At 36.0% G+C, this 26562-nt stretch overlaps 2 protein-coding genes across 4 annotated transcripts in view; one reads left to right on the top strand and one right to left on the bottom strand.

The window, feature by feature from the left end:
- Window positions 1-18205, bottom strand: part of LOC132783647 (slowpoke-binding protein) — a 56356-nt gene extending 38151 nt beyond the window's left edge. For both annotated transcript variants that reach the window (XM_060788962.1, XM_060788963.1), the window contains exons 1-2: window positions 18139-18205; window positions 17317-17774 (exon numbers count right to left, since the gene is read on the bottom strand). The gene's annotated coding sequence lies outside the window, so the exon portion shown is untranslated. The remainder of the gene's footprint in view (window positions 1-17316; window positions 17775-18138) is intronic.
- LOC132783646 (unconventional myosin-VIIa) overlaps window positions 27-26562 on the top strand; it is a 39118-nt gene continuing 12582 nt past the window's right edge. Inside the window, exon 1 of one of the 2 annotated variants that reach the window (XM_060788957.1) lies at window positions 27-71. In XM_060788957.1, the coding sequence (XP_060644940.1) occupies window positions 45-71 (27 nt within the window). In that variant the 5' untranslated portion in view covers window positions 27-44. Of the gene's footprint in view, window positions 72-23432; window positions 23677-26562 lie in introns of those variants that run through there. The other variant, XM_060788958.1, reaches the window with a different exon arrangement.

The raw sequence follows: 26562 nt of genomic DNA, 5'->3' as shown, positions 1-26562 counted from the left end.
CCTCGGCTAGTCGTTGCTCAGTTCCGCACAAGTCTGCACTGAAAATGGACGCCGGCAATTGCCATAGAAACGTATGTACGCTTTTTTTTATGCAATCGAGTTATTCACGCAACAAGAAGCATAATTAAATAGAGTGATAAAAATAAGAGAGTGTATGTGTGTGTGTGTGTGAGTTTGTGGCAGGCTCTTCAATGCGATTGCGAATTGCAAATGGCAAAATCTGAGATTAATGAAATGCATTTCTGACATTCCTTAAACGCAGCAGCAACAGCAGCACTTGCAATTGCAATCGAAATCGAAAATGAAAATGAAAATGCAATCAATAAAATTGATTGCTCTGCTAGGAGTCAAAAGACCAAAAAAAAAATCAAAAAAACACAGAAAACACCACTCAAAACGCAGTGTGTGGCAGGTGCACAAAATAAAAGAGAAATAAACAAACGCAGCTAGAACACAAAAGCAAAATGTTTCTACGCAGTGAGTGCTAGAGATGAGCTCGTGTCGTGAGTCGTGAGTGCGTCAAATAACACCAAGCTTTGTGAAGAGTTGAAGGCTTCTTTAACTGCTTCTACTTCTTTGGATAGGAACTGCGTTTATTTTAATTTTTATTATGGAAAAATAAATAAAATACTACCATACAATAAAATGCTTATCCATCGTGAGTTCTAGAGATGAGTGCGTGAGTCGTGAGTATGTTAAATAACGTTGAACATTGTAAAGAGTGAAGAGTTCTTTAAGTGCTTCTACTTTTTGGGATAGCTACTGGTTTTATTTAAATATTGCTATAGAAAAATAAATAGAAATAAATTCAACTAAATGATAGAGATAGTCGCTTATCGTGAGTCGCTAAGAATCTTAGTGATGTCTTGAGAACATGTTTAATTCTTCTTTTGGCATCAACTTCCTTTATTTTAATAGTAATATTACTTGTTCTGAGCTATTACTTTGTTTGGCCAAGTTTTATACAAATTCTAGTGATGTGAGTTGAGATTTTTATCATGCTGTCCACTCTTTCTTTTTCCATGTGTTCATGTTTACGATAAGCACAACTTCAATTACCATAACTTCTAGAGTTGCACACATGTCGTGTTCGCCCTTCGTGACCCCATCTGTTACAGTTTTTCCTCTCTATTTCACTCTCACTTTCCTCTAACAACACGAACTCAAACCCATCTCCAATGACTTTCTCCATGAGAAAGCTTCCTGCGAGAACGGAATTGAAAAACGAAATCACTTCGAGTGTGGGGCAGGTCAAGAATGTTGTTATCGAGACCAAGGCAAGTGCTCTTCTCTCTATCTGTGTATGTGTGTGTGTGTTTGGGCGTTCTTTGGGGGCGTGTCAGCCAAGATGGCCACTCGTTGACCAAGGAAGCATGACTTGGCTTGCTTCCTCCATTCGATAAGAGCTGTGAGTACATCTCGTAAAATGCTCGCTTTCAAATACAATTTTTTATTGTCGAACGCGCTTTTGCCGTGTGCCGTGTGTAATGGCAAAGTGCTAATCACATATTCGTTTGTGTCTGAACTCGATTTCATTTGCCGTGACATCAACGGACTCCTCGCTCACAATGTTCGTGTCCGCAAACCGCAACAGCTGCCGGATGTAATAAAAGCACGAAGCGAGGAGAGAGAAAGAGAGAGAGAGAGAGAGGGAATCGCATGCATCGGAAGTGCAGGCGGTAACCGTGTCCCCTGACTCATCAGCAACATCAGCAGAGCTAACAGGACGAAAAGGACGAAAACCTTATGGCAACCGCGCGCTCCAACGAACCATTGACCATTGTCCGTCATGAACATGGAATGAACTACGCTTTCGCTGTTGAGTATTGTTTGTGTTTTCCTCGTTGTCGTTGCCTTTGTGTCGATATACTTTATGTGGCACTCGTAAATTTTTTGGCTCCAGCTGCTGTCGCTCGTGACAAGCTGTCCGCGATGTTTCAGCTCTTTCTCTTTTTTGTTGATTATTTACGGTCTGTTTGATTGCACAACTATGTGTTTATATATAGCAGGTGGCATATATAATTGCCAGCAGCAAGAGAGGAAGGTTGCATTGTGTGTGGGATGTGGTGCGCTTTTTGGCTTGTCGTTGCTTAACATATTTGCCCACAGTCAAAGCAAACACAAGCTGCCAAGGCCAAATTGTTAAAGCTGCCTGCCTGCACCCAACTTAACTCGTAAGAACTTTAAGCAAGTTTCGAGTGCTGCCAACTCACTTTTCGGAGGTGTTGCCAACTTGTCAAGCTGGCGCTGCCACAGTTTTTATAGCAAAATTTAACTAGCTGTCAAGCACTTGACACTGTTGTTGACTTTTGAAATGAGAGGGAGAATTTTTGAATAACCAAACATAACATAAATTTAAAGCAACACTTTATAATACAATTTAATAACTTAATTTCGGTGTTATGCCAGTAATTGAGTTATGAAATTAATTCGGATGAACTAAATTTTATAAACATCAAATTATATAAATTTATGCAATTTAAAATCGTTTAATTTAAATCAATAAATCAGAGAAAAAGTGTTAAACAAAAATATTAAATAAATTTCAATTATGCTTTATTGTTTACTAACCAAAGAACAATAACAACTAATAAATCAATAGCAGAGAAAGTAGCAGAAAAAAAGTTTAGAAGTATTGAGGCACAAATCATATTAGTTGCTATTGTAAATTTGTTTCACAAATTGCATTCTCTAGGGCTCAATATTCACATTTTAATTGAAAAATCTTTTTGTATAATATGCAATTGAATTTTCGGGGCTGCCCACTCATGCAGTATGCAGGATTCGAGAGTATATCCTGTGTGTGTGTGTGTGTGTGTGTGTGTGTGTGGGAGTGGAATAAATCATATTTATATTCGATATCACATACGGAATTCATGCCACAAATAAGTAAATACGAATGGGCGTATAGATATCGGATAACAGCGCGAATTCACACAGAGCAAACAAAGTGTTGATCAAATTTAATTTTATTAAAATGTCAGCTTCGTGCTGTCAACGCTGCTTTCCCCCCTCTCCCCCCTCATTCATTCCCTTTGCTTGTTCTGTGTCTTGTGTCCTGGGCCTTGGCGCCACATGTCCTTGTTGACGGTTTTCGACGGTACATGTGTGTGGGTTTCGTTTTTATTTTTTTTGTGGTTGTTGTAGTCGACACACCAAATTGAATTCAGCAGAAATCTCTTTGAGTTGCCTCTCACACATTTTTATTATTTTATAGCCACGGTGAATAAAAAAAAAAAAAAAAACAGAAATCTCCTGGCAGCAAGCCTTCGGCAAACTTTAGTGTTATTTTGTTATTGTCAAAATTGAAAAGTTGCTTGTGGCATGTGAGCAGCAATAAGAACAAGTACGAAGCCAAAAGTCTGCTTCAGAGAATTCAAAACTTACAAAAGCAAAAGCTGACCAACAAGAACTAAAGATTTCTGTGGAGAAATGGCAATTTATGTATACAAACTTTTAGGTTTATTGCAGCTTCTAAGAAATATGACATTTAATTCTTTCTACACAGAGAGAAAAAAGTCTAGACATCGACTCTACATTAAGGAAATTTTCGAGCCTAAAAAAACAATCTTCAAATAATATTTTTGGTTTGAAAAAAATCTGAAATCATGATTTGTAAGCTAAATTAGCTTTTTAGGATTTAAAACAACTTATTTTGAGATTGAAATCTGTCTGCAAGAATATTTTATTGTAGATTGAAAAGAAGACTGCAAATTTTGATTTAACAAATTTTCGATCTTAAATATGTTTCCTAAAATGTTCCTTCTTTTAAAATTAGAGCTTAATTTCGGTTGTTTTTTGGCGTTAGCTGTGAAATAAGATTATAATCTTTAATTTCAGTATTGAGCAATCTAGAGTTTTGTAGATTTTCGATCTTTATTTAAGATTAGACTATCTTGGACAAATTTTGACATCATACATTCTTGATTAAATATTTTATTTTGGATTTTACCACGTCGTTTTGCTCTGTGTACTTTCTATCTATCACTTTGCACTTGAAGCAAGTGTACAGGGTATATGCAAACTTAGTTTTCGCAGATGATTTTTGCTGATTTTTTTGGGATGCTTCCCACATGTTTACGCTCCTGTGCTCAGTGTTTGCTGTTTGTTATCCTCTCGTTTCGCATTTGAAATGTTGTGGCCCAGTTTTGCTTTGCATTTCGTATATAATATTTTTATATATTTTCGTGCCCGACGGCTTTTGATTTCCACTGAAAAATATTGTCCGACCGGCATTTGAATACTGTATGTACTGAATATATACTGTATATGGTATATATATTTTTTATTTAATTTGCGAGTGTTGCACTCCAAGGACAACGCTGGAAGAATGCTAACCGGCCCTGACACACATTTCGCATTTAAGACCGACAACAAAATTGAGGAAACCCGGCGAAATTTTCGCATCAAAACGCGCGCTCAACGCTCGACGCTCGTTCTCAGTTTTCTTGGGCATGGCCGGTAAAGAGATTAATTACCCGAATCCGGCTGACAGTTAGCACATTTCCTGTCAGAACCGCGCACAGTTAATTAGCTGGGAGCCGGGGCGCGACCCAAAGAAAAGAGAGAGGGAAGGGGGAGTGAGATAGCAGCAGAGTTTGGGAGAAAGAGAAAGCGAGTGTGTGGCGAACTAAACAAAACTGCTGACGTCAATCGACGCACAGCATCCGCAGGACACTTGGAGCCTATAGAGAACACAATGGTCAATTACACGCGCCGCATTCGTTCGCGTTCGTTTCGCTATTATGGTCAACCGCAAACACACACACAGCGAGGAAATGCAGAATGAGGAAAGGAAAGAGATTGTGACTACGACTGTGATTATTTATGTGCAACTGTCAGATAAAAGCCGTCGACAGTTGTCAGCGCTTTTGTTTCACATGTCAACAATTCAGGCTCAAGATTAGCAGGAATCAATCATCAAACATACGGCGAAAATTGTCACAGACTCTTTTTTTTTCTCTCTCTCTCTCTCTCGGGCGCGCAAATGCAAAATGAGAATTTCACTTCGTCTTTTGTTTGTTTTTCGTTTGTGATTGGTTGCATCTGCTGTTTAGCTGACAGCGGTGTCCTTGGCGAATGATGCAAGCGATGTTTGTCAAATGAAAACGAACAAGTTTCCACTGTTTTTATACCCGCTACCCATAGGGTAGAAGGGTATTATAACTTTGTGCCGGCAGGAAATGTATGTAACAGGTAGAAGGAGGCATCTCCGACCCTATAAAGTATATATATTCTTGATCAGCGTCAACAGCCGAGACGATATAGCCATGTCCGTCTGTCCGTCCGTCCGTCTGTCCGTATGAACACCTAGATCTCAGAGACTATAAAAGATAGAGCTATAATTTTTTTTCGACAGCATTTGTTATGTTTGCACGCAGATCAAGTTTGTTTCAAATTTTTGCCACGCCCACTTCCGCCCCTGCAAATAAAAAAAATCGAATAACAAGCGTAATTTTAAAGCTAGATTTACGAATTTTCGTATATACAGTAATAACTATAATAGTTATGATCCCTGAAAATTTGGTTGCGATCAGAAAAAAATTGTGGAAGCTATTTAAGAAATACTTTTCTATGGGCAAAAACGCCTACTTACTAGGGTCTGAGTTGCTTTGGCTGACAATCTGGTATATTGTGCCGTCTATGGTATATTTTGAATGCGGTACTATATCGATATACCATATATACCATTTGGTATATTTTTAGTATTTTTGCGGTATATTTGGTATATTTTGAGAATAATACCGCAAAATATATTGCTTTTATTCAAAATGGGTAGCGGGTATCTCACAGTCGAGCACACTCGACTGTAGCTTTCTTACTTGTTTAGAGGTGCATTAAACTGTTGAAATTTGGCGTCAAATGTTAATAAAAGTTTAATGTTATTTCCAGTTTTGGTCAGCTTTTAAAATATGTTTATGTTTATGTTTTGCTTAGTTGCTTAGTTGTCTATAACAGCTAGTGGTTTAAAAAAGTATTTTAGTGGAGTAAACTTTGACGTGAAATGTTAACAAAAGTTGATTGTAATTTATAGTTTTCACCACCTTTCATTATCAAAAAGATTTGCTTTTTGGAGGTGCATAAAACTATTTCAATTTGGCGTCAAGTGTTAACAAAAGTTTCTTGCAATTTTCAGTTTTTATATATAGTTGAGTCAACTTTCAATAGCACTAAAAAAAATATTCAAATTTAAAGTAAAATATTAATAAATGTTTATTGTAATTTCTAGCTTTGATCAGAGAACATTTTCTTTTTAATTTTGGTGTCAAATGTTAACAAAAGTTTGTCTGGATTTCTAGCTTTCTTCAAAATTTATAATCAAGAAGATTTACTTCTTTATTATTGCATAGATCTCTGTTTCAACAACAGTCAGTCACTTGAAAATTTGTCATATTTTTACTTTAAATAGGATTTACTTAACTATTTAACTATCTTTCGCCAACAAGCTGCATAAATTATATTGTGATTGTGTTTCTAAAATCGTATTTGTATATATAGTACTGCACTTAAGCCTGAAATTTATCAAAGTTCCCTCTCATTAATGTCGCAAATGAAGAGTGCTGCAAGTAATTTAACTTGCTTGCCAGCACAGCAAAGGCAACAAGCTTTACATATATATATATGTATGTATAGACTATTTTATATATGCAGAGATTACTCCTTTCGTCACAGGCAACGAGAGGAATGCTTGAGAGCTTCACACTCGTCGTAAATTACAACGATTTACATATGATTAAAGAGCTGATTGTGTATGCATTCAATTTGTGCCTGGATAAGCGCTCAAAGCGTTGCACGAAAATCACTCGGCAGACACAACACACGCAACGCACACATATTTGAATACACACGTGAGCAACGTATCCAATTAATAAGGTCGCATATGTAAATGATTAATGATTGACCGTCTATTGGTCAAAGGGCAATGGATTGTTTAAGCTGTCCGTTCCACATGGCGTATGCATAATTAAAATACACACACAAAGAACTAACAATAGTTGGCCACAAAGGCATTTAATTTGCCAGGCTTGTTGTGTTTTGATTTCATCAAGATTCTAGCTGAATTTATTAGCAAATAAGCGAAGAACTCTATGAACATTTAAGCCTTTTACGATTTGGCCAAGTCAATTAAATATATTTAAATTGTTTATGCGAAGGACTTAAACTGTTTTAATGGCCGGCCATAAAAGTGGCAAGTGGCAAGTGGAAAGTCGTTGGCGCTCATAAAAGCGAAATAAAAATGCAAAATTAAATGCACAATTGCAAATGCAACAGCACAAACGAAGTGGGAAGCACCTGCTAATCCTGCTGCACAGGACACACAACTCGATGTAGAAAGTCAGAGCGCCCCAAAGCTGTGAGCTGGAGGATTATGCAAATGCAAGAGACGTTGGCTCTACTCTTTTTGCCTGTGCTCCAGTTTCTATTATCTTGCGTATAAGTAATTATGCCAGAAATTACAATAACCTAAAGCCATTTGCATATGCATGTCACAAGCATTTGCCATTTTCACTCTCTCTCTTATTCTAGCTTTGAAACTGACCTCACTAGAAACACATATCAATGCTCGACCCGTCGCTTTTAGTTCGGCCATGCATCGTTGACCAATTCAACCAGGCAGTTATGATGTTCCTCTCATCCTCCTTTTGCATCTTTTATCTCTCTGCATATATGGCCTAAATGCGCTTTTCGCCTGGCATCCGGTCGCCTTTGGCTTTCCAGTTTTGCCTTTGTGGCCAGCAGTGGAGCTCAGTTTGATGCTTTTGTTGGGCGAATGTGCTCTCAGATTACGCTCGTACTTAGTCAAGTAGGATGAGCACAGTTGCGGTTTGCGGTTCACTTGCCTCGCTTGCTTCGCTTCAACCTTGAAGCGCATATAGCGCAGTGCAAAATCTGATTTCCACCTGAGGCTTAGTTTATGACGAGTCTGTCAGTTGTAAGCAAGCAAGCAAAGTTCATAAATGCCGCTGCAGCAAGTGCAGAAAGTTCTTTGCTAATTCCTCTCTAACTATAACAAGCTAATGGTGCAATTTCTCATTTATGAGCTGACCAGATTAAGTATACGCAATGTGTTGACCTGAGAGATTCAACTTAGCAGTAGCTGCAAATATATTAAAATGCATATTGTACTACGTATACGCAATGTGTTGACAGCGTAGACAATAAGAACGTAACGTATACGCAATGTATTACATTTTTAAGCACTGCTGAACTTAATTTAAAAAGAATTAAGTCAATGTCTAAACTAATCTTTATATTAAATGCCAATATGACGTATACGCAATATGTTAACAGCAGTGACAAGAAATTACGTATACGCAACGTAATTTTTAGCGCCGTTGAACTTAATTTTTCAAGTAAAGCTTCAAAATTCAACTGCATTAAACACATTAAAAACAAGCTAAAATATCCTTATGTCTAATCCCGATATTACGTATACGCAGTGTGTTAATAGTAGGGACAACAAAAAGTTGCGTATACGCAATGTGATCAATTTTCCAACACATACAGACTTAATTTGAAAATAATGCTGTCCTTACTTCAAATCCTGACATTAAGTATACGCAACGTGTTGACTTTCATATTCACAGCTCAAACATATCTTACATTTTTAAATACAAATAAACTTAATTTACCCTAATGTAGTATATTTGAAACCCCAATATTACGTATACGCAATGTGTTCACCTCCAAAGTCCCAGCTCAAACATATTAAATTGCATCTAATATTAAGTATACGCAATGTGTTGACAGCTAGAAATACGCATCGTTGTACGTTTTGAACGTATTTAGGCTTTAAAAAAAATCAATTGTAAAGCTAGGCTTTGTCTATTTAAAACCTCCAATGTTACGTATGCGTAATGTGTTGACCTCCCAAACATATTAAATTGCTTATAATATGGGCAATTCTCTGATGTCGAATGCGACATTTGTACGCATTCAAACTGAAAAAAAACATGTGCCACGACATTATTTTAATTTTGTAAAAATTGAAACTTATAGCTCTCGGTTAGCACTATAATTGGTGCTAAGATGGATTTTGGGCAATTGTTCGTTTTCAAGAAAATTGCAAAAATGTTGCGCATTCGCACGCGACAAAAACAGAAGTTACTTTTTCCAAAACCAGTTCAAGCACTTATTTCAGCGAAACGTGATGAAAGATTTTAATGCAATTAATTTTAATGTATTATGCATATATTTATCTAAATAGTGTATTTGGTTTGACTTAAAAATATTAAGTTGTCTTTTTTTAAATTAAATTTTAATCACTGTCGCACGCGACATGTCGCACGCGACATTTTTCCATCATACTTTTATGCTGTTTTTTTTTACTTTTTAAGTTAATTTGAAGAGCATATGAAGCATTTTCATAGTTTTTTAATATATTCAATATATATTTATACCCGCTACCCATAGGGTAGAAGGGTATTATAACTTTGTGCCGGCAGGAAATGTATGTAACAGGTAGAAGGAGGCATCTCCGACCCTATAAAGTATATATATTCTTGATCAGCTTTAACAGCCGAGACGATCTAGCCATGTCCGTCTGTCCGTCTGTCCGTCTGTGTGTCTGTGTGTCTGTCCGTCCGTCCGTATGAACACCTAGATCTCAGAGACTATAAGAGATAGAGCTATAATTTTTTTTCGACAGCATTTGTTATGTTTGCACGCAGATCAAGTTTGTTTCAAATTTTTGCCACGCCCACTTCCGCCCCCGCAAATCAAAAAAATCGAATAACAAGCGTAATTTTAAAGTTAGAGTTGCGAATTTTGGTATATATAATAATAACTATAGTAGTTATGATTCCTGAAAATTTGGTTGCGATCAGATGAAAATTGTCGAAGTTATTAAAGAAATACTTTTGTATGGGCAAACACGCCTACTTACTAGGGGTCTTAGTTGCTTTAGATGACAATCTGGTATATTGTGCCGTCTATGGTATATTTTGAATGCGGTACTATATCAATATACCAAATATACTATTTGGTATATTTTTAGTATTTTTGCAGTATATTCGGTATATTTTGAGAAAATTATCGCAAAATATATTTCTTTTATTCAAAATGGGTAGCGGGTATCTCACAGTCGAGTGCACTCGACTGTAGCTTTCTTACTTGTTTTATTTTCAACTGGAATTTCATACTTTAAAAAATAACTTTAATAAAGGTAAACAAAACGAAATATATTCATAACATATACATAAGAAACATAATTACCTATCTTAAATTACATCATTAATGTCAAAAAAAATTTTTTTATGAATATACTGTTCTAGTAGATTTCGTTTGTTGGCCATTTCAGCAAAAGAAATTCATTTGGTTTATAACCGGTATACTGTGCACATTCATTCTATCATTGTTTTTAATGACAAAGTCTCAATTGGCGCTTATGACATGAAATTTATATTATTTTTTGCACATAAAAAGAGTATGCATCATCTACACTAAAAAAAAAAATAATTTAACGAAAAAAAAAAAAAATTTTTTTTTTGCCATGTCGCACGCGACAAACTTTCAAAAATTCTTAAAAATGAAGTTGTGCTTATATTCATTCAAATTTTATTTTATTATATTTGGTAGCAAAAGATGTGTTTGGACACAATTTTGCATGCTCAATGGACAAAAACTTTAGATGCACTCATAACAAATGCTGTTTTTCACTGTCGCACGCGACAAAAATAGAAGCTGATTAGCTGAAAAGAAATTTACCGTTATTAGCTATTGCATCATTTCTTTTATATATTTTGTATATTCCTTGGATATTAAACAAGATATTAAACTAAGGGTATCAATGCATACTGACTCCCTTTAAGGAAATGAATCAAAACAAAACTTGCAGTAGAAATCTTCAAAACAGAACTTTTGCTCATCTTCGACTTTGCATTGAAATTTTTCAAAATGTGTTATGAGTAAATGGAAAAATCGTTTATATTAGTTAAATGTAATATTTTCCCTATAAACAAATGTGAAGAAAACATGCTTTTATAGAGTTTGAATTTTTTGGCGCCGGTTGCACTTTCTAGAGAATTGCCCATATTAAGTAAACACAATGTGCTGACAGCAGACGCAAGCTGACAGCATTTTAAACAAAAAAATCAAGTATACGCAACGTATTGAGTTCTTAAATAAAGCTAAATTTGCTTTAAAGAATCTTTGTTTTGATATAAATATAAAAAGAAATCCAACTGCATTCATCAAAATGCCTATTAAAAGCTAATCTGGCAATATTTCATACCGAACAATGTGTTGACCTGTTGGACAGGAACCGAGCTGCCATTTTAATTATGTTTTGTTGTGAAAGCCAAAACAAAATCCCAAGAAAATCGCAAAACAAACGATAAACGTTGATTGACCCAGCACGCTAGAGAGAAAACAGAGAGAGAGTGAAAGACTGAAAACAGAAACCAGCAGGTGATGAAAATCAGAGACGAACGAGAGAAAGGAAAACAAAGAGGGCCGAATATGCAAAGCGGAAGCAACGAGGACAATTTGAGTCCATTAGCTGTTAAGCCAAAACGACAGGCCGAAAAACAACAACACGAACAACAAGAAGAAGCAGAGTAAGCGACACCACAGCAGCAGCAAAACCGCACAAGCTAATAATGTCGTCCACTGTGTGTGTGCACCTGCAAACTGAGCCATTTAATGGACTCCAACTACTGTGGCAATCCTCCATTTCAACGTCCAGCAACTGTTGATGGCGCAGAGAGCGAAAAAGGTTTTTGCTCCCAGCGGGTTGCTAAACAATATTACTCGCTGGTCATGCTGATTGCCCTCTGCTAGCCAATAAATAAATGAAAGTTTTACCCCCTTTCGCTTCCTCCTCCCTCAGGTGCGTGCTTTGAAGCGGAAATTCTCAATTCGCATGTTTAATTTCGATAATCACAACTACTGCAACTACTGTGTATTAGTTTTTAGTCCTCCTCTGAGTAATTGATGTGAATTTAAGCAAATCTGTTCGAGTTCCTGCCAAATTTGTGAAGCGGAAATGCAATTTGTATTTTGCAGCAGTTTTGAGCAGCGGAAGCGGAAGTTGCTTGCCTGCTTGTCGATCAACGCAAGTCTGTCGAAAACAGTCTCTCTCATTAATATTGTATTGACACATGAGTTGTAAACAGTTCAAAACTCTCCCTTATACATAATTCAATCAATATTTAAGTGCTTAGCATTTTGTTTGTTTATTTGTTATGCAAATGCAAGCAAATATTAATTAAATTTCCAATTGGTGGTGTAATGTCTAAACAGCACACAGTTGATTGGATTGACATTATTGTTGAGCTTGTCGGATAATCGTTGCTTGCAATTACGACTGCAATAAAAGTATATTTGCTTTGTGGATTTCACTGCTCAAATATTAATACTGTTTATTGCAGCTTAAAATTCTTTGTGTGCAAAGTAGTTTAAATGCTTCTCTAAGACTCTTGAGCACTTGCCAAGTCAACTCCTTTGTCATTTGTTACTGTCACAGCTTGGCATTTAATCAACACTGCACAAAAAAGTGTTGTGTGCATTTTTTAACGCTTCCCTGCAAGCTGAAAACTTTGCACTATGACTTGGCGCAAAAAAAAAATAAATAAATATTTCGACTCCAGCAAGTCTGCAATATTTGGCAACATATTCGCCCCTCGTTGTCTGTTGTCTGTAAAATAAATAGTTTCCTCTGTAACGTGCTTAAACAAAATAATTGCTTCTCTTTCCTATGCTAAGTAAATAGAGAAAAATATGAGAAATAAATCGTTATAAATTGCTTACAGCATTTATAACACTATTAAGTTATATTACATTTTAGTCACAGCGTAACTCATAGTCTAGTCAACTTTTATTTGCCACATTCTAGCTCATTCCGAAGGGCAAACATAATAAAGCAGTCGATGAGTTCGTGTAACATTCACAGCACCGTGTATGTAAAGCACTTCTGTCAAAGCAAACAATACTTATTGGAAATTTTTCTCATTAACTTTTCTAACATGTAGCAGAAGCAGCATCAGCTAAGCTTAGTTAGTCCGAGGAATAGTTCCACAATTAGTTAGTTAGTTGAGGACATTTAGTTTTAAGGTTTGCATAAATTATAAAAGAAGTGAAGTGATGGGAGGAGAGAAATGTTCTCGCACTTCGCTTGTGACAACAAATATCCCGTCAATATGTTGACACATATATTAGCATATTCGTGTGCGAGGCTTTTACGTTGACAGCATTTCGACTTGGAGGTCATAATAAGCTTTAGACACACGCACTCAGATCCTGTCACATATCACAGCGATAAGTCATGGATCTTGATATGCACTTGAATCAAAATCCAATTAATTTGCGTACACATAAATCATGTATCAAATTGAATGAGGTTTTTTTCTTTCGTTTTTCGTTTTCAATTTTGCTGTGTAACTCGATATGCGATAAACGTTATTTAAGTTCATATTTTATTGCCGACATTTGTACAATGTCAGCACAAAATATTGGCAAAGTCCTTTGATTAATGTGCCGCAAAAGCGTAATTATGAGTTCAACTTCAAGCAGGTGAAACTTTCGACGACCTTTTCAACCAAAAGCTGAAAGCTTTTCTGCTTGGTCTCATAAATATTTTTGCGATAATCTACTTTCGAAAGTTTTGTTTGCCAAACTAAAAGATATGCGCATCGTTATTAATTTCTAATTAATAACGTTTTTGGCTTTGTAACACTTTGAGTCCTCAACAAACTGTAGCCTTCAATTTTCATTTAGTTCATAAACAAAATTTAGAGAGAGTAACTAAAGCCACACAAAGAGTTTCGCCCACACACACACACACAAAGCCCAAAGTGAATGCCAAAGCAAAAATGTGGCTGGCAAAACTTTGACCTTTGCGACTAGGCGAAAAAGTGAAATAAACAAACAAATTAAAGCAAACATAAAATAAAGCCGCCTCTAAAGCAAAACAAAATGCCTCACTGATCGGGGTCGTCTTTTGGTTAGCAGACGTCACAGTTGGGAAAAAGAGAGAGAGAGAAGTAAAGGATTGTGTGTGTATGTTTTTGTTTGTCTTGGCGCCTAAATGCTTGGGCGTGCCCTGAAAACCAAGACGAAGGCGGAGTCTGTAACACGAACTAATTCTCAAGCCAGGACTAAGATAACAATTTTTGTGCGGAGGTCGAAATATCTCACACAACAAGTATGCTGTCAAGCAATTTGTTATTAAAGCTCAGCTCAACTCGATGTAGTTTGAATAGCGGCGAGTAACTCTTCATTGTGTCGCACATATTTCATAATTAATTATGTGTAATTACGCTGTAATCTCTTGCAAGTAAAACGTATTGAATTCGCATAGCAAGAAAATCAATTACAAGATTTCTCAGCTAGATTTTCACGCCACAGCCAAAATCTCTGCGCTGACAGGAAATCTCTATTCAGCATGTATCTGTCAGCAGGACAACAACAAACAGGAACATTTGCTGTTTTATGTCTAAAAATAAAGTGAAATACCAAATATTACGCATACGCAGCGTCGCCAAGGAGCAAGACTCATACTACACCAACTTTTATGTTGTTAAAACAATGCTCTCTATGGCATTGGGTGTTTTTTTGAGGGTGCCGCCCACTTGGGATTGTTAGGCGTTCGCATAATTAGCATAAATGTCATAAATACTCTGGTGCCTTCTCTTCGCTTTGCTTTGCTTCGTTCCGAAACCCGCAACAAAACGACGCTTTGAGTGTAGTCGTAATGGGTTTGGTTTTCGGCATCTTTTCATTTATTTTTTTTCCGTTTTTTTCTGTTTTTTGTTTTTGCGCCTCTTGAACAAGAAGAATATCGATCCAACTTTAGGCACAACTTTGCCATCCGAAATTAACATGGAAATCAAATCAACAAATGAAACAAAGTGAAATCAAATAAAAATGTTTGCGCAAACAAAAAGGCGAGAAACACAAAACAACAAAACAACAAAAAGAAAGCAAATCGCAAAACGTTGTGCAAAAAGTTAAGCAAGGACCAAGCACACAGGACAACAGGAAACACAAAAGGCCAGGCCCCACAAAAACAAATTTGTATTTCGTCATTGGCCGCGTGCCGTTTTCCCATTCGCCGTGCCGTAGCAAACAAAGTGCGTAAAAACTAAAATGTATTTCGAAGCGCACATTTGGCTAAAGGGCTTGCCTCCGATGCCTTTCGGCCAGCGGCTAAAACTAAAACCGAGGCGTGTCTTCGTGCTGTGTGTGTGTCCTTGGGCATCGTCTCATGCATTGCTTCCATTAAAGTAACAGCCAGCAAATGGCATTCAAAGCATTTCAAGCACACACACCAAACCAAAGCAAAACTCAAGGGCTCTGAACTCCACTCGAGTCGAATCGAGTCGAAGCTGCCAGGCGCCTTGGACGATTGCGACAGACGATTTGACTGTCTCATTAGACGTAATTCAAGCATTTTCACTACTGTTGTGCTTCGCTCTCTAAACTACATTGAACTCTTGCACACAAATGACATTTACCAACTGCGTGTGCTGTGCTTTTGCTTTGTGTGCATCGGGGCGTATACGTAATGTGCAGTCGTAATACTTTTGCAAGCAGACTTGAGCTACACATAAAATTCTGTGTGTTTGCTAAGAAATTGAGCTGGGTTACTGCAACTACTGCTACTACAACAATAATCTGGGGAATTTGATAAATATTATATTAAATACGCATTCTTCTCGATATTATTGTTATTAAAGTTCGCTTTGTAGCACTTTCAAAAGCACTTTCTATTGAGCGATTGTCTGTGGAAAATTCAATTTGCCATGAGATGAGATTTTATTGAATGTCATATACAAGCGTATTTATTTTTGTGCTCTGCCAGAAATAAATACGCCGGGATTTGACCGATTTCCCAAAATATAACCAAAGGGAATTAAGTAAAGGGAAAGCAAAAATAGAAGAGAAGAAGTTTTCAAAAATGTATTACGAAAGCAAATATACAAATAATAAATAAATTAAAGTAATGAAATGTTTAGTTAAATAATTAAAAGTTCCATTTAAAGTAATACATTTTAAATAAATAGTACGAAATCTGCAGTCGAGTTCTTATTTAAGATGCCTGCTACACATTTTTAATAAAAACAAAACAGTGCGGTATTATTCTTAAAGTATACCAAATTATTATACCAAAGACTATTTGTGGTATATGAATATACTAGTACATCCATAAGAAAAAAAAACCATAGAATACAAAATTTTTCAAAATATACTAAAATATACGTAAAGCTATTTCTGGCATATCAATATACTAGTCCATTCAAAATATACTAAAAAATATCAAATTGTTATACTACAAAATACTATAATATACTGAACGCTATTTCTGGTATATTACTATACTGATGCATTTAAAATGTACAACAAAGTACAACTTATACCAAAAAAAAACTATAATATACTGAACGCTATTTCTGGTATATCTATAATGAGGCATTTAAAATACCATTGAATACAATATTTTCCAAAATATACTTTGAAGCATACAAAAAAATACCAAAATATACATAAAGCTATTTCTGGTATATCACTTAACTAGTCCATTCAAAAATTTAGAATATGATACAAAATAAACTAAAATAAATCGAATTATTAGACTATTATACTATAATATACTGAACGCTATTTCTGGTATATTGCTATACTGATGCATTTAAAATGTACAACATATTACAACGTATACCCAAAAATACTATAATATACTGAAAGCTAGTATATCAGTATACAATTACATTCAAAATATACTACACAGTACAAATTATACCATGTTTTCTTCTTAACTATTGAAAACACATTATATTTATTGTCTGCTTAAAAATAATTTCACTAAAACAAAATATTTCTCATTAGGGTCAAACCAAGTTGAGAGTTCATTAAACCATAATTGAAATTTCTGTGATTATCTATTAGCCCAGGTTAAGAATATTTAAAATAGCTTTGCACAAATCCATAGGCCAAATGGTATTTTGTATTTTTTCCTGGAACCTCAATCCTAACATAAACTGCAAAGCAATAACACGCATTCTATATTTAGGTCAAATAGTAAAGCGAGCAGCTGCTACGCACTCGAAGCTAATACAGTTTTATGGATTCATAGTTTTGTGTTATTTGTTTTTGTGCTTTTGCGATATAATGCTATAGAAGTGCGCTTTAAATATTCATAGTTCGAGCTTAATAGGACTTAAGAACAAAGGTAGTGTCAGGGTGAACCTGAAAATTGATTTTGTGGCTTGAAGCACAATGCAATTGGGTCAGAGTTAGTCAAGAGTCAAGCACTCCCGATGGCGCTGCAATTCGGTAAAACACAGTGACAGTAGAAAGGAAAAAAAGAAAACTCACCTGTAACCAAACAGGAAAATGAAACTACAGCAGCTGCAGGCAACGCGTGTGGCGTGCGGCGTGTGCGGCAAGTGACAGGTGGCGTGTGTGGCAAGAGGCAGGAGTGATGAAAGGCGGCGTTTTCTTTGCTGTGTTTTTTTTTGCGTTTACTTTGCGCTGATTGATTTCTCTCACTCGAGTTAATTGAATTGATATTAAATTGCAGTTGCAGAAACTCGCGAGTATCTCACACACACACAGACACACACTCACACAGTTTAATGTTGTATTGTATATTTGTTTTTTAGTTTATTTTTGTTGGTCCTGCGGCTGAAGGAGGAGCGCAATGCAATGCGACAGATGCGGTCAGTTGCTCTCGCGCGACTGACTGATGAATGAGTTCGCTGCTCGTTGAGGTCGGTCTTCTTTCTGCTCGTGTGTGTTCCGTTACTCTCGGTATTCACTGAGTGTATTCGGTTCTATTCAGTGTATGCGTGAGAGGTTAATATTGTTGTTTTGCTTTTGCTTTTGCTGGAGGCACAGCCAAACAATTTCAATTCGGCTCGGCGACTACTGGGCCAATGGGCCAAGTGCGAGCGCAGCGAAAGCACAGTAACAACAACAACAACAAGAGGAAAGCGAAAACGAAACGAAACCAAAAATGCCTTAAATAATTTATTGCATTTTTCATCAACAACAAAAAAGTAATGAACACAATGTACAGAGAAAAGCGCCAGAAAGCTTCAGCTACAAGTCACTTGTAACACGGTCTTTTTTTTGTAATCTTCAATTAAAGTACATATATTTTTACTTTTCTTATTGTTATTTGATTAACAAACTAACCGTTGAGGCGCCAGGACACACGTTGAGCCCGCGCGACTGTCAAAAGAGAGAGAGAGAGAACGAAGAGTGAACGAGAGCGAGCGAGTAAAAAAATACGTCCACTCCGCTGCGTGACTCGAACTGAATTGAAAAGCGTTTTTGGCCAACCTCGAGTTGCAGAGCGTTCAGAGTTTTCACTGATGGAAAAATTCTTCTCACAATTTTCTCAAGTGCCGCCAGCTTCGTCGACGGTCCTCTTCGTGTCTCTGTGTGTGTGTGTGTGTGTGTTCATGTTTCGTTTCGTATCTATAAAGTTTATATTTCCATTGACACCCTTTCCCCAAGTGTTCAGCATGTGGCTTTGGCCCAACGTGCGAGTTTCATTTCCATTTCGTCTCAACCTGTGAGCTTGCCAAAGCTTTCTCTCTCTCTCTCGCTCTCTCTTTTACTCATTGCTCACCTGTTTCAGCTGTTTGCATTGCGCTTTCCAGATTGCACAATAATAATAACAACATGTGTAGCTTTCTCATATTGTGACTAAACTTTTGCATTGCTTTACGCACTCAGCTGTTTACGCTTCGGCATTTTACAGCTGAGCTGGCCATGCTTCAACTGAAGCTTTTTAAAAGCTATAGCATATAGATATGGACTAGATCAGAAGTAATTTTAATGGCTACGATCTTGACATTCATTTGAGTGCATCAAATTCGAGGCAATTATTCCAAAAATGCAGCAGCAAATTTATTAAAGCGAAATATTGTAGCAAATTAAATTTTTGTAATTCTTTCAGAAATAAATAAATAAATAAACGAATATATCATTATATATTTCACTTTTTGAACGTCATATAAATATTAATTTTTTAAACATTCAATAAATATTTTTCCATACTTCAAAAAGAAAATTCAAGTTTTTATAAAAGTTTTTTATACAAAAGAATTTTTTGAACTATTAATCAACTTAAATGAATTTTTAAGAAATTCAGCATAAAATAAATATTTTATATTTTACTTTTGAAATTGATAAATTTATAGGGGAACTATATTTTTTTCTAATACAAATTATTTCATTAAAAATTTGATTTTATAGTAATAAAAGCAAAAAAGAAGAATGATTTTTTTTTTTTTTAATATTTGAAATTGAAAATGCGATAGGAAATTTAATTTCTTTTCTATACAAAATATTTGATATTTCTTAATTATATAACACAAATTGAAATGTTTTATATATAATAGAACTCTATTTAAGTTAACTTAAGTATATAAGTTCTAGACATTCTTACGGTATCAAAAGAAAGAGAGAGGGAGAGGGAGTCAAACTCTGACGACATTCGACAATGTTGTGCACTTCCAGTTGGCGAGCTTTTACTGTCTTTGTTGCGTGAGAGACTGAGAGAGAGAGAGAGAGAGGAAGCAGGCGAAGCTTTTGCTCCAGTCGAGAAAGAAACAGGCGGCTATGCGAAGCTTTTACTCGGCAAGCAAACGCTTCGGCAGCGCAGCGCGTTTCATTGATGCCCAAATATAGGTCAACAACGTGCTGCGTTGCAGTCGCGGAGGAGAGAGAGAGAGAGAGAGAGAGGGAGAAGGAGAGGGGCAGAAAGAGTGAAAGGGAAGGCAGTCGAAGACGAAGGCAGCGAAAAAGACGTCGTTTATGGGTTTATCAGTGCAATGGAAACGATGCTGATGCCACTTTGTGTACATGTCTACATCTCTGGCATGTGTGTGTGTGTGTGAGTGTGTGAATGTGTGTACAAATATTGTGAATTGCTTAGATGGCCATAGTTGTCGTTGTTGTTGTCGCCGTTGTTGTTGTTGTTACCATTGTCGTTGTCGTTGTCGTTGTTCGATGCCGCTGACATTACCGCAGTTGCGGCCGCCATTTGAAGCAGTGAGTTCGCAAAAACAATTTGCACGACATCGCGACACAACGCAACGCATCGCATAGCGTATACGCCCCGTTATCATCAATGACTGAATTTATGACCGGCCTTGTGTCGGCATTCACAAATATTTGGTGCATTTGTCATGGCGACGTCTCCGTCACAGTTTTGTGTTGCAGTAATTGAATTTTATGCGCCGACAGCTGACAACACATTTTGCCTTTTGTGTGTGTTTGCTGCAATTTTTGCTTTTTGTTATTTCGCAACGCGTTTTGCTTCATTCTCGCTTTCTGCTTCTCTATTTTTGCGCCCTAAATTGGGTCAAAAGTTGAACTGCTGCTGGTCCCAACGATTGTTGCTCTAGCTAAGCACATTTTCAGGATAATCTTAATTGCGCTTTTAATACTTCGTCCTCCTGCTCCTCCTTCTTCCCCTTCACCTCCGTCTTTCATCATTCCGCCCGGAATCCGCAGCGAGTTCGTTGCATTACGCCAAGGACTTGCTTAAGGGATAAAGCAAAAGCTTGTTCATGTCGGCGTGTTTGACGCCTCGCTGAATGTGCAAGAAGGCAGCGCAAAGGACCTCAAGGATTTCAAAGCACGTTGCCCTCCTGCTCTGACTCTGGCTCTGACTGTGGCTGTGGCTGCCTCAAGCTCAAGCTCTTTTACTTTTGCGCTGCTCACGTGCATTCGTTCCAATGGCCCCGCAGGCTGGCAGGCAGCAAAGAAACCCAACTGCCAACTGCCAACCCAACGCAACGTTTTCTATTTTAATCGCCCCCTCGAGACGCACTTACTCAAATCCATGCTACGAACAATTTTATTTCATCCACTTGAAAATCGAAAATCCCCTAGCCTATGCTTATCGCTAAACAATTTGCTGTGTGTTTGGCTGTTTGACCAATGGCAAACACAGTACAGCACTCTTTCAGCCAAATTATCTATGTGGAAACGATGAATGAAATTGTTGTCTAACGGCCACTTTAGCCCAAGCTCAATGGCCATAAAAACGGGCCAACAAAATGAGTGCTGCTCGGTCTTATGGTCAGCTTCCTTCTTCGCTTCCTTCCGGCTCTGTGCCCTTTTTTCCACTCAGCTATTTCTTGTAGCTATCTTGTTGCCAGGGCTGTTTTGGCATGAATACGTAATAATAAATCAATGAGAAAATAAAATAAAGCATTGTCTAAGACTGACAAAAGCGAAGCTTTCCGACAGCGAAATTAAAATCGAATTACGCGTTTAATTTTTGCAATAAATTAAGCAAGAGAGAGAGAGGAAAATAATATGAGTGCAGCTTGTGTCAATGGGTTAAGTGAAGTATAAATTATCGCAAGTAAAATAGGGAAGTGGTCGAAGCTATTGAGTATTGACTTCCTTGCGTATACGTAATTTCGCAGAAAGCAGTTCAATAAATTCAACAGTAAATTTTAAAGCAAAATACCGATTAGCTTGAAATCCGCCAGTCGTATACGTTATTTCTGGGAAGCAATTGATAATGCTCTGATATTGTATTATTATTACCACCAAGGAAGCGTATTTAATACGTATACGCAATGTTGACAAGCAATTACAATTAAATGTCAGCTTATCTGCAATTGTCTAATTACTACTTCAAACAATTTGGCTTAGTTATTTTTGTGATGCACTTTACGGCCTTAAAAGATATAATAAACAAATAGTAAACATAATTGTTGCACCTGAATATTTGTTTACCCACGATTTATCATGTTTAAAGAGAGTGCAGAGAGCAAGTGTAAAGAGCAATGTAAACTGTTTAAATACGATTTTTATAGATTACAAGCTCATTATGATAATGTCATTTGGGGTTTTCGATAACAAAATCGAAGCAGCCGCTCCGATGACAAATCGAATGAAACCGAAACTCAACGCGTTGAACTTTGTGTACCTAATACTTTATCGTATTTCGAGCCGAACCAAAAACATTGCGTGTGAGCTAAGGAAATTCGCAATTAATACTCTATCGATCAATAACTATAAAGATATAATTCGCTCGAAGTGTTAGTGCGTTCATTTATGAACATTGATTAGTAATGACACAAAAAGAAAGCGCTTATCTTGAGTATCGAGTATTGTCAGAAAATCACAAAATTTCACTGCGTAGTTAACAAACAATTTATTAATTAAGCGCCTGTCAAATTTTGGCTCCACTGATTAGTCTTGTTGTCAGTTCCACAATAAATCATTTGCCCAGCCCTCTTCGATTTTATTTTGTTAGGGGGTAATTGATGTTTATTTCACAGTTTCCTTTAGATATTTCAATGAAGTATTGAGTATAGACTTTGGAATTTATGTATGCCAATTTGTTATTAATTTAATGTTCATTAACATTCAATCTTTAAAATTTGCATAGCTAAAAACTGCATCGATTTTATTGTTGAATTGTACGTTTATTATAGTTCGGGGTAATTCGATGATTATTTCACATTTTGTAGATATTTCAATAAAATGTAGTGTATTACATTTATTCCATTTTATGAAATTTATCTTTGCCAATTTGTTATTAATTTAAAGTGCAATAATATTCTATCGCTTGAAGAATTTAAGTCAATTAGAAACTCCCATCAATCTTCGAAATTTGCATAGATAAAAACTGCATTAATTATATAAAATATTAATTATGATATGTGTATATCATTTGATTTCATTTATCAACCTTTTTAAACCCTTTAGATAGTACTTTATTAAACAAATGTTGTTCTAATTAAATGTTTCTTGTACTATCTTTTTTAATGAATAGAACTTTTCCATTCAACATTAGTAACAATAGACTTTGTGCTATTATATTATATATTAACAACACAAAAGGCGAACAAATCATTTCACATGTACTCGTACTTGATCATATGAGTAGCTGTTATAAGATACCATTAGTTATTGAGCCAGTTCATCATGATATGTATTTGTTATTATGCAAAGAGTGTTCAGCGATTGGCAGACACAACGCCTGGGGACTTATCGATAGTCAGCATTTTGTAGATTATTGCGAACAAATAGATGACAACGTCGATGACTCATGTGGGGTGGTCAGTTATACGAGACGATAATACTTCAAAAAAAAGTTATACTACATATATAATTCGGCAACAGCTCATCGTTAGATAAGAAAACGATCGATAAGCTTACAACTAAGACAGGCATATTAAACATGACGTATTGTCATTATAGACAACACAGACAACAGAGTCAATCAACGGGTCAAGTTCTCGGTCAGAGAGAGAGAGAGAGAGAACGAATGAGAATGCGATTTTCAACACCTGATCGAAAACATATGCGAAGAAGGGGGCGATAAGTGGGAAAGCGGCTGCCAAAAAAGCATTCAATATTCATTATCAATATATGAACACAGCGCCGTCGCAAGATAAGAAATGAAATGTCAACTATGCCTCCAGACCACAATTCAGCTCATAAGTGAAAGAGTCGCCGTGCCGAGCGGAACTCTCAACGGTCGTTAGAATTACAACTAAGAAGAGAACAATTTCTGCAAAACGGCTGTGAAAATAAAACCCCAATTGTACAGCAAATATTTGCTAAGACAATCAATAAGAATTCACCGCGCGTGTGTCGCGACTGAAACTGAAAAAACGTAGAAAAAAAAACCGAAACCGAAACGCAATTAAGCAAAGCAATTTCATAGACATGTCCGAATTTCTGCGGGAACATGTAAGTTATCAAATGAGGGGATCTCATTTCAGCGGAGCTTATCACAACATTGCTCAAAGATAACACGAAAAACTAAATTACCGAGTGTGAAGAATTTTTTGTGTGCTGTGTTCGAACTGTCGTCGCTCATCATTTGCCACGCGTGCCACCAAAGACTTCCGCATTTATAAAGACCTCAACGGGTCAGCGATCCCGATCATAATTCACCCTGAACTGAAAACTTAAGGAACTTCATGGAAGTGGTGTCAGGTGTCTTTTCTAGACGAATTTTTAGCGTGCCAATTTTTTCTGTGCAGAGTTGTATTGATAGCTGTGATAGCACGTGATAAAGCTGGGCAATTTTCTTATCAATAGCAAAAGTAAGCAGACATTAGTTGAAAATTGAGAGTCTAAAACATACCCTGGAAAGGAGACTTACGGAGCTTTATTTCATTACAAGGGTAAATAGAGCAAATGACTCATTGACTAGCTGAACATGTTTCTAGAAGTTGTAGAAAGATTGTTTCTATTTTTTTATCTATCAGAGTATTTCGTACAAATAGTTTTACTTTAGCCTTCAATAATGTTGCTGCAATTGAAGTAAAGAAATATTTCTATATATCTATTAGAGTATTTCAGATAAATATTATTAATTTAGTTAATGTAAAGGAATCAACATCTTTTCAATTCGTTCTATGTTTTTTCTTTATTCAGTCAACTCATTTAATGTAGTCTAAAAAAAAGGCCTACAAGAACTACAGGAAAAATTCCATTGAATCAATTCGATTAAGCCAACATCAAAAAGAAAACAAATTGAAATATCATTTCGACCGACTAAAATTGATAATTGATAATTACGTCATGTCAAGGGCATAAATAATAATTTCGATTTAATTTTTGACTAGCCAGCTAAAATTTGCTGTCCACTTGATTGGTGACTTGACTTGTCCGCCGCAATCTGATGATTAGATCATCGTAAAAAATTATTTTTCAATTAAAAGTTAATTCAACCATATTCGATTAAAGTTCAAATCGAAAGCAATGACTTCATCTCTGAGTCATTCGTTAAGAATTAAAACAAGTCTAATGCATTTCCATGAATTGTATTTAAATTAAACAAATCATTTAATGGATTATTGTGCATTATTTATTTACTTTAGGTGTTGTTTTTGAACAGTAGCCATTTGTCATAATCTTATCAATTAGGCACAGCTGGGTCTTCGCTTATCATAGATAAACAAGGTCGTTCAAAAAGGCCGAAAAATATATAATATATTGGAAATGCACTTAAAGTTGTTTCCTGAATTTGGTAGCAGAGTCTACTATTTTAATTATAGTTTTCGGTATTGATCTTCTTCTTTTTTGGGGGGGTGCAATTATTGACTGTTTGTTGCTGTGTTCGATTTGGCGTCGCTGATTGTAAAATAGTGATAAGAGCTTTTCGTATATCGGCATTCCACTGATAAGATAAGCTCCAAAACATACTCTAGTAGTGAATGTTTGCCTAGCAGCTACTGTTTTGCTTTCCCTTATTCAAATAAGTTTCTGAGGAAGTTGCGAATATTTCTTTTAAAATCGTGCCACGCGTTTAATCTGCGGTTATTAAATGATTATGCCAGGAATTTCGATAATAAAACAATGCGGTTTTACTTTATTGCAAGCAATTGGATTAATCTATGAATGGTTTTAACATCTCAGCTGATTTCTTATCGAGAACCCCAGGCTACAACTCACCTTCGTTGTCATATGCAAAGATATGGAAACAATCGCTCAATGAAATGCTTTTCTACTTCAAAGAAAGACTGACAATTTTTGTATATAACTCATTATCTCTTTGTATGCATTAATCTTTAAATAATGAAATGGTTTTATTTTAAAGTGCAAAAAGTATAGACAATTTCTGCATATAGTATAAGGCTCTATCTCTTTGTTTGGTTATCGAATGAACGGATGTTATATTTAAGAAGTTAGCACACTTTATCTCTGTCTATTATTATTTATTTACTATCAATGTCTGCGAAAGTCTCTACTTTTGTGCTTTAAGGGCATTAACAACAGACAACAGCAGCTGATTAACTTGGAACTTGCCGTGGAATTATTGTCGCCACTTTTTATACCCAATAGCCATAGAGTAGAAGAGTATTATAACCTCTAGGAAATGTATGCAACAGCCAGAAAAAGGCGACTCCGACACTATAAAGACAATATATGTAGTCATATCCATCTGTTCTTATCAACACCTAGATCTCATAGACTGTAAGATATAGAGAAATATAGAGAGATTTTCAAAATTGTTTGAAAAGTTATTAAAAAAATACTTTCGTATGAGCAAAAACACCGATTTATTAGATCCTTTGGCTGACAATCTGGTATATTTTGCACTCTATGGTATATCTTAAATGTTGTAATATACCAATATACCAAAGGCTGTATTTGGTATATACGCGATACCCATATTGAATGAATGCAAAATAGTGTGGTACTATTCTGAAAATATACCAAATTATATATACCCTATTTTTTAGTATATTTTAGTATTTTGTAGTATATTAATTTGGTATATTTTAAGATAAATGCCCGTTACCCATTTTAAATGAATGCAAAACTGTGTAGTATTATTCTGGAAAATATACCGAATTATATATACTATATTTTTAGTATATTTTAGTATTTTTGTAGTAAAGGTAAATACCGCACTAGTTTGCTTTCATTCAAAATAGATATCTGGAATCTCACAGTCGAGCACACTCGACTCTAACTTTTTTACTTGTTTATCAATAAATTTCTAAATTTATAGTGAGATCACTTATATAGAGCCCTTATCTATTTACAACTTTTCGGGGGAGTCTATAATTTAGGTAGCTTGTAGCCATAGCAATCGAAGTAACGATACCATTTACAACACTC

This window comes from Drosophila nasuta, chromosome 2L, assembly GCF_023558535.2.
Source record: "Drosophila nasuta strain 15112-1781.00 chromosome 2L, ASM2355853v1, whole genome shotgun sequence".
In the NCBI taxonomy this organism is placed as follows: domain Eukaryota; kingdom Metazoa; phylum Arthropoda; class Insecta; order Diptera; family Drosophilidae; genus Drosophila; species Drosophila nasuta.
This window is presented reverse-complemented; position numbering and strand designations above follow the sequence as displayed.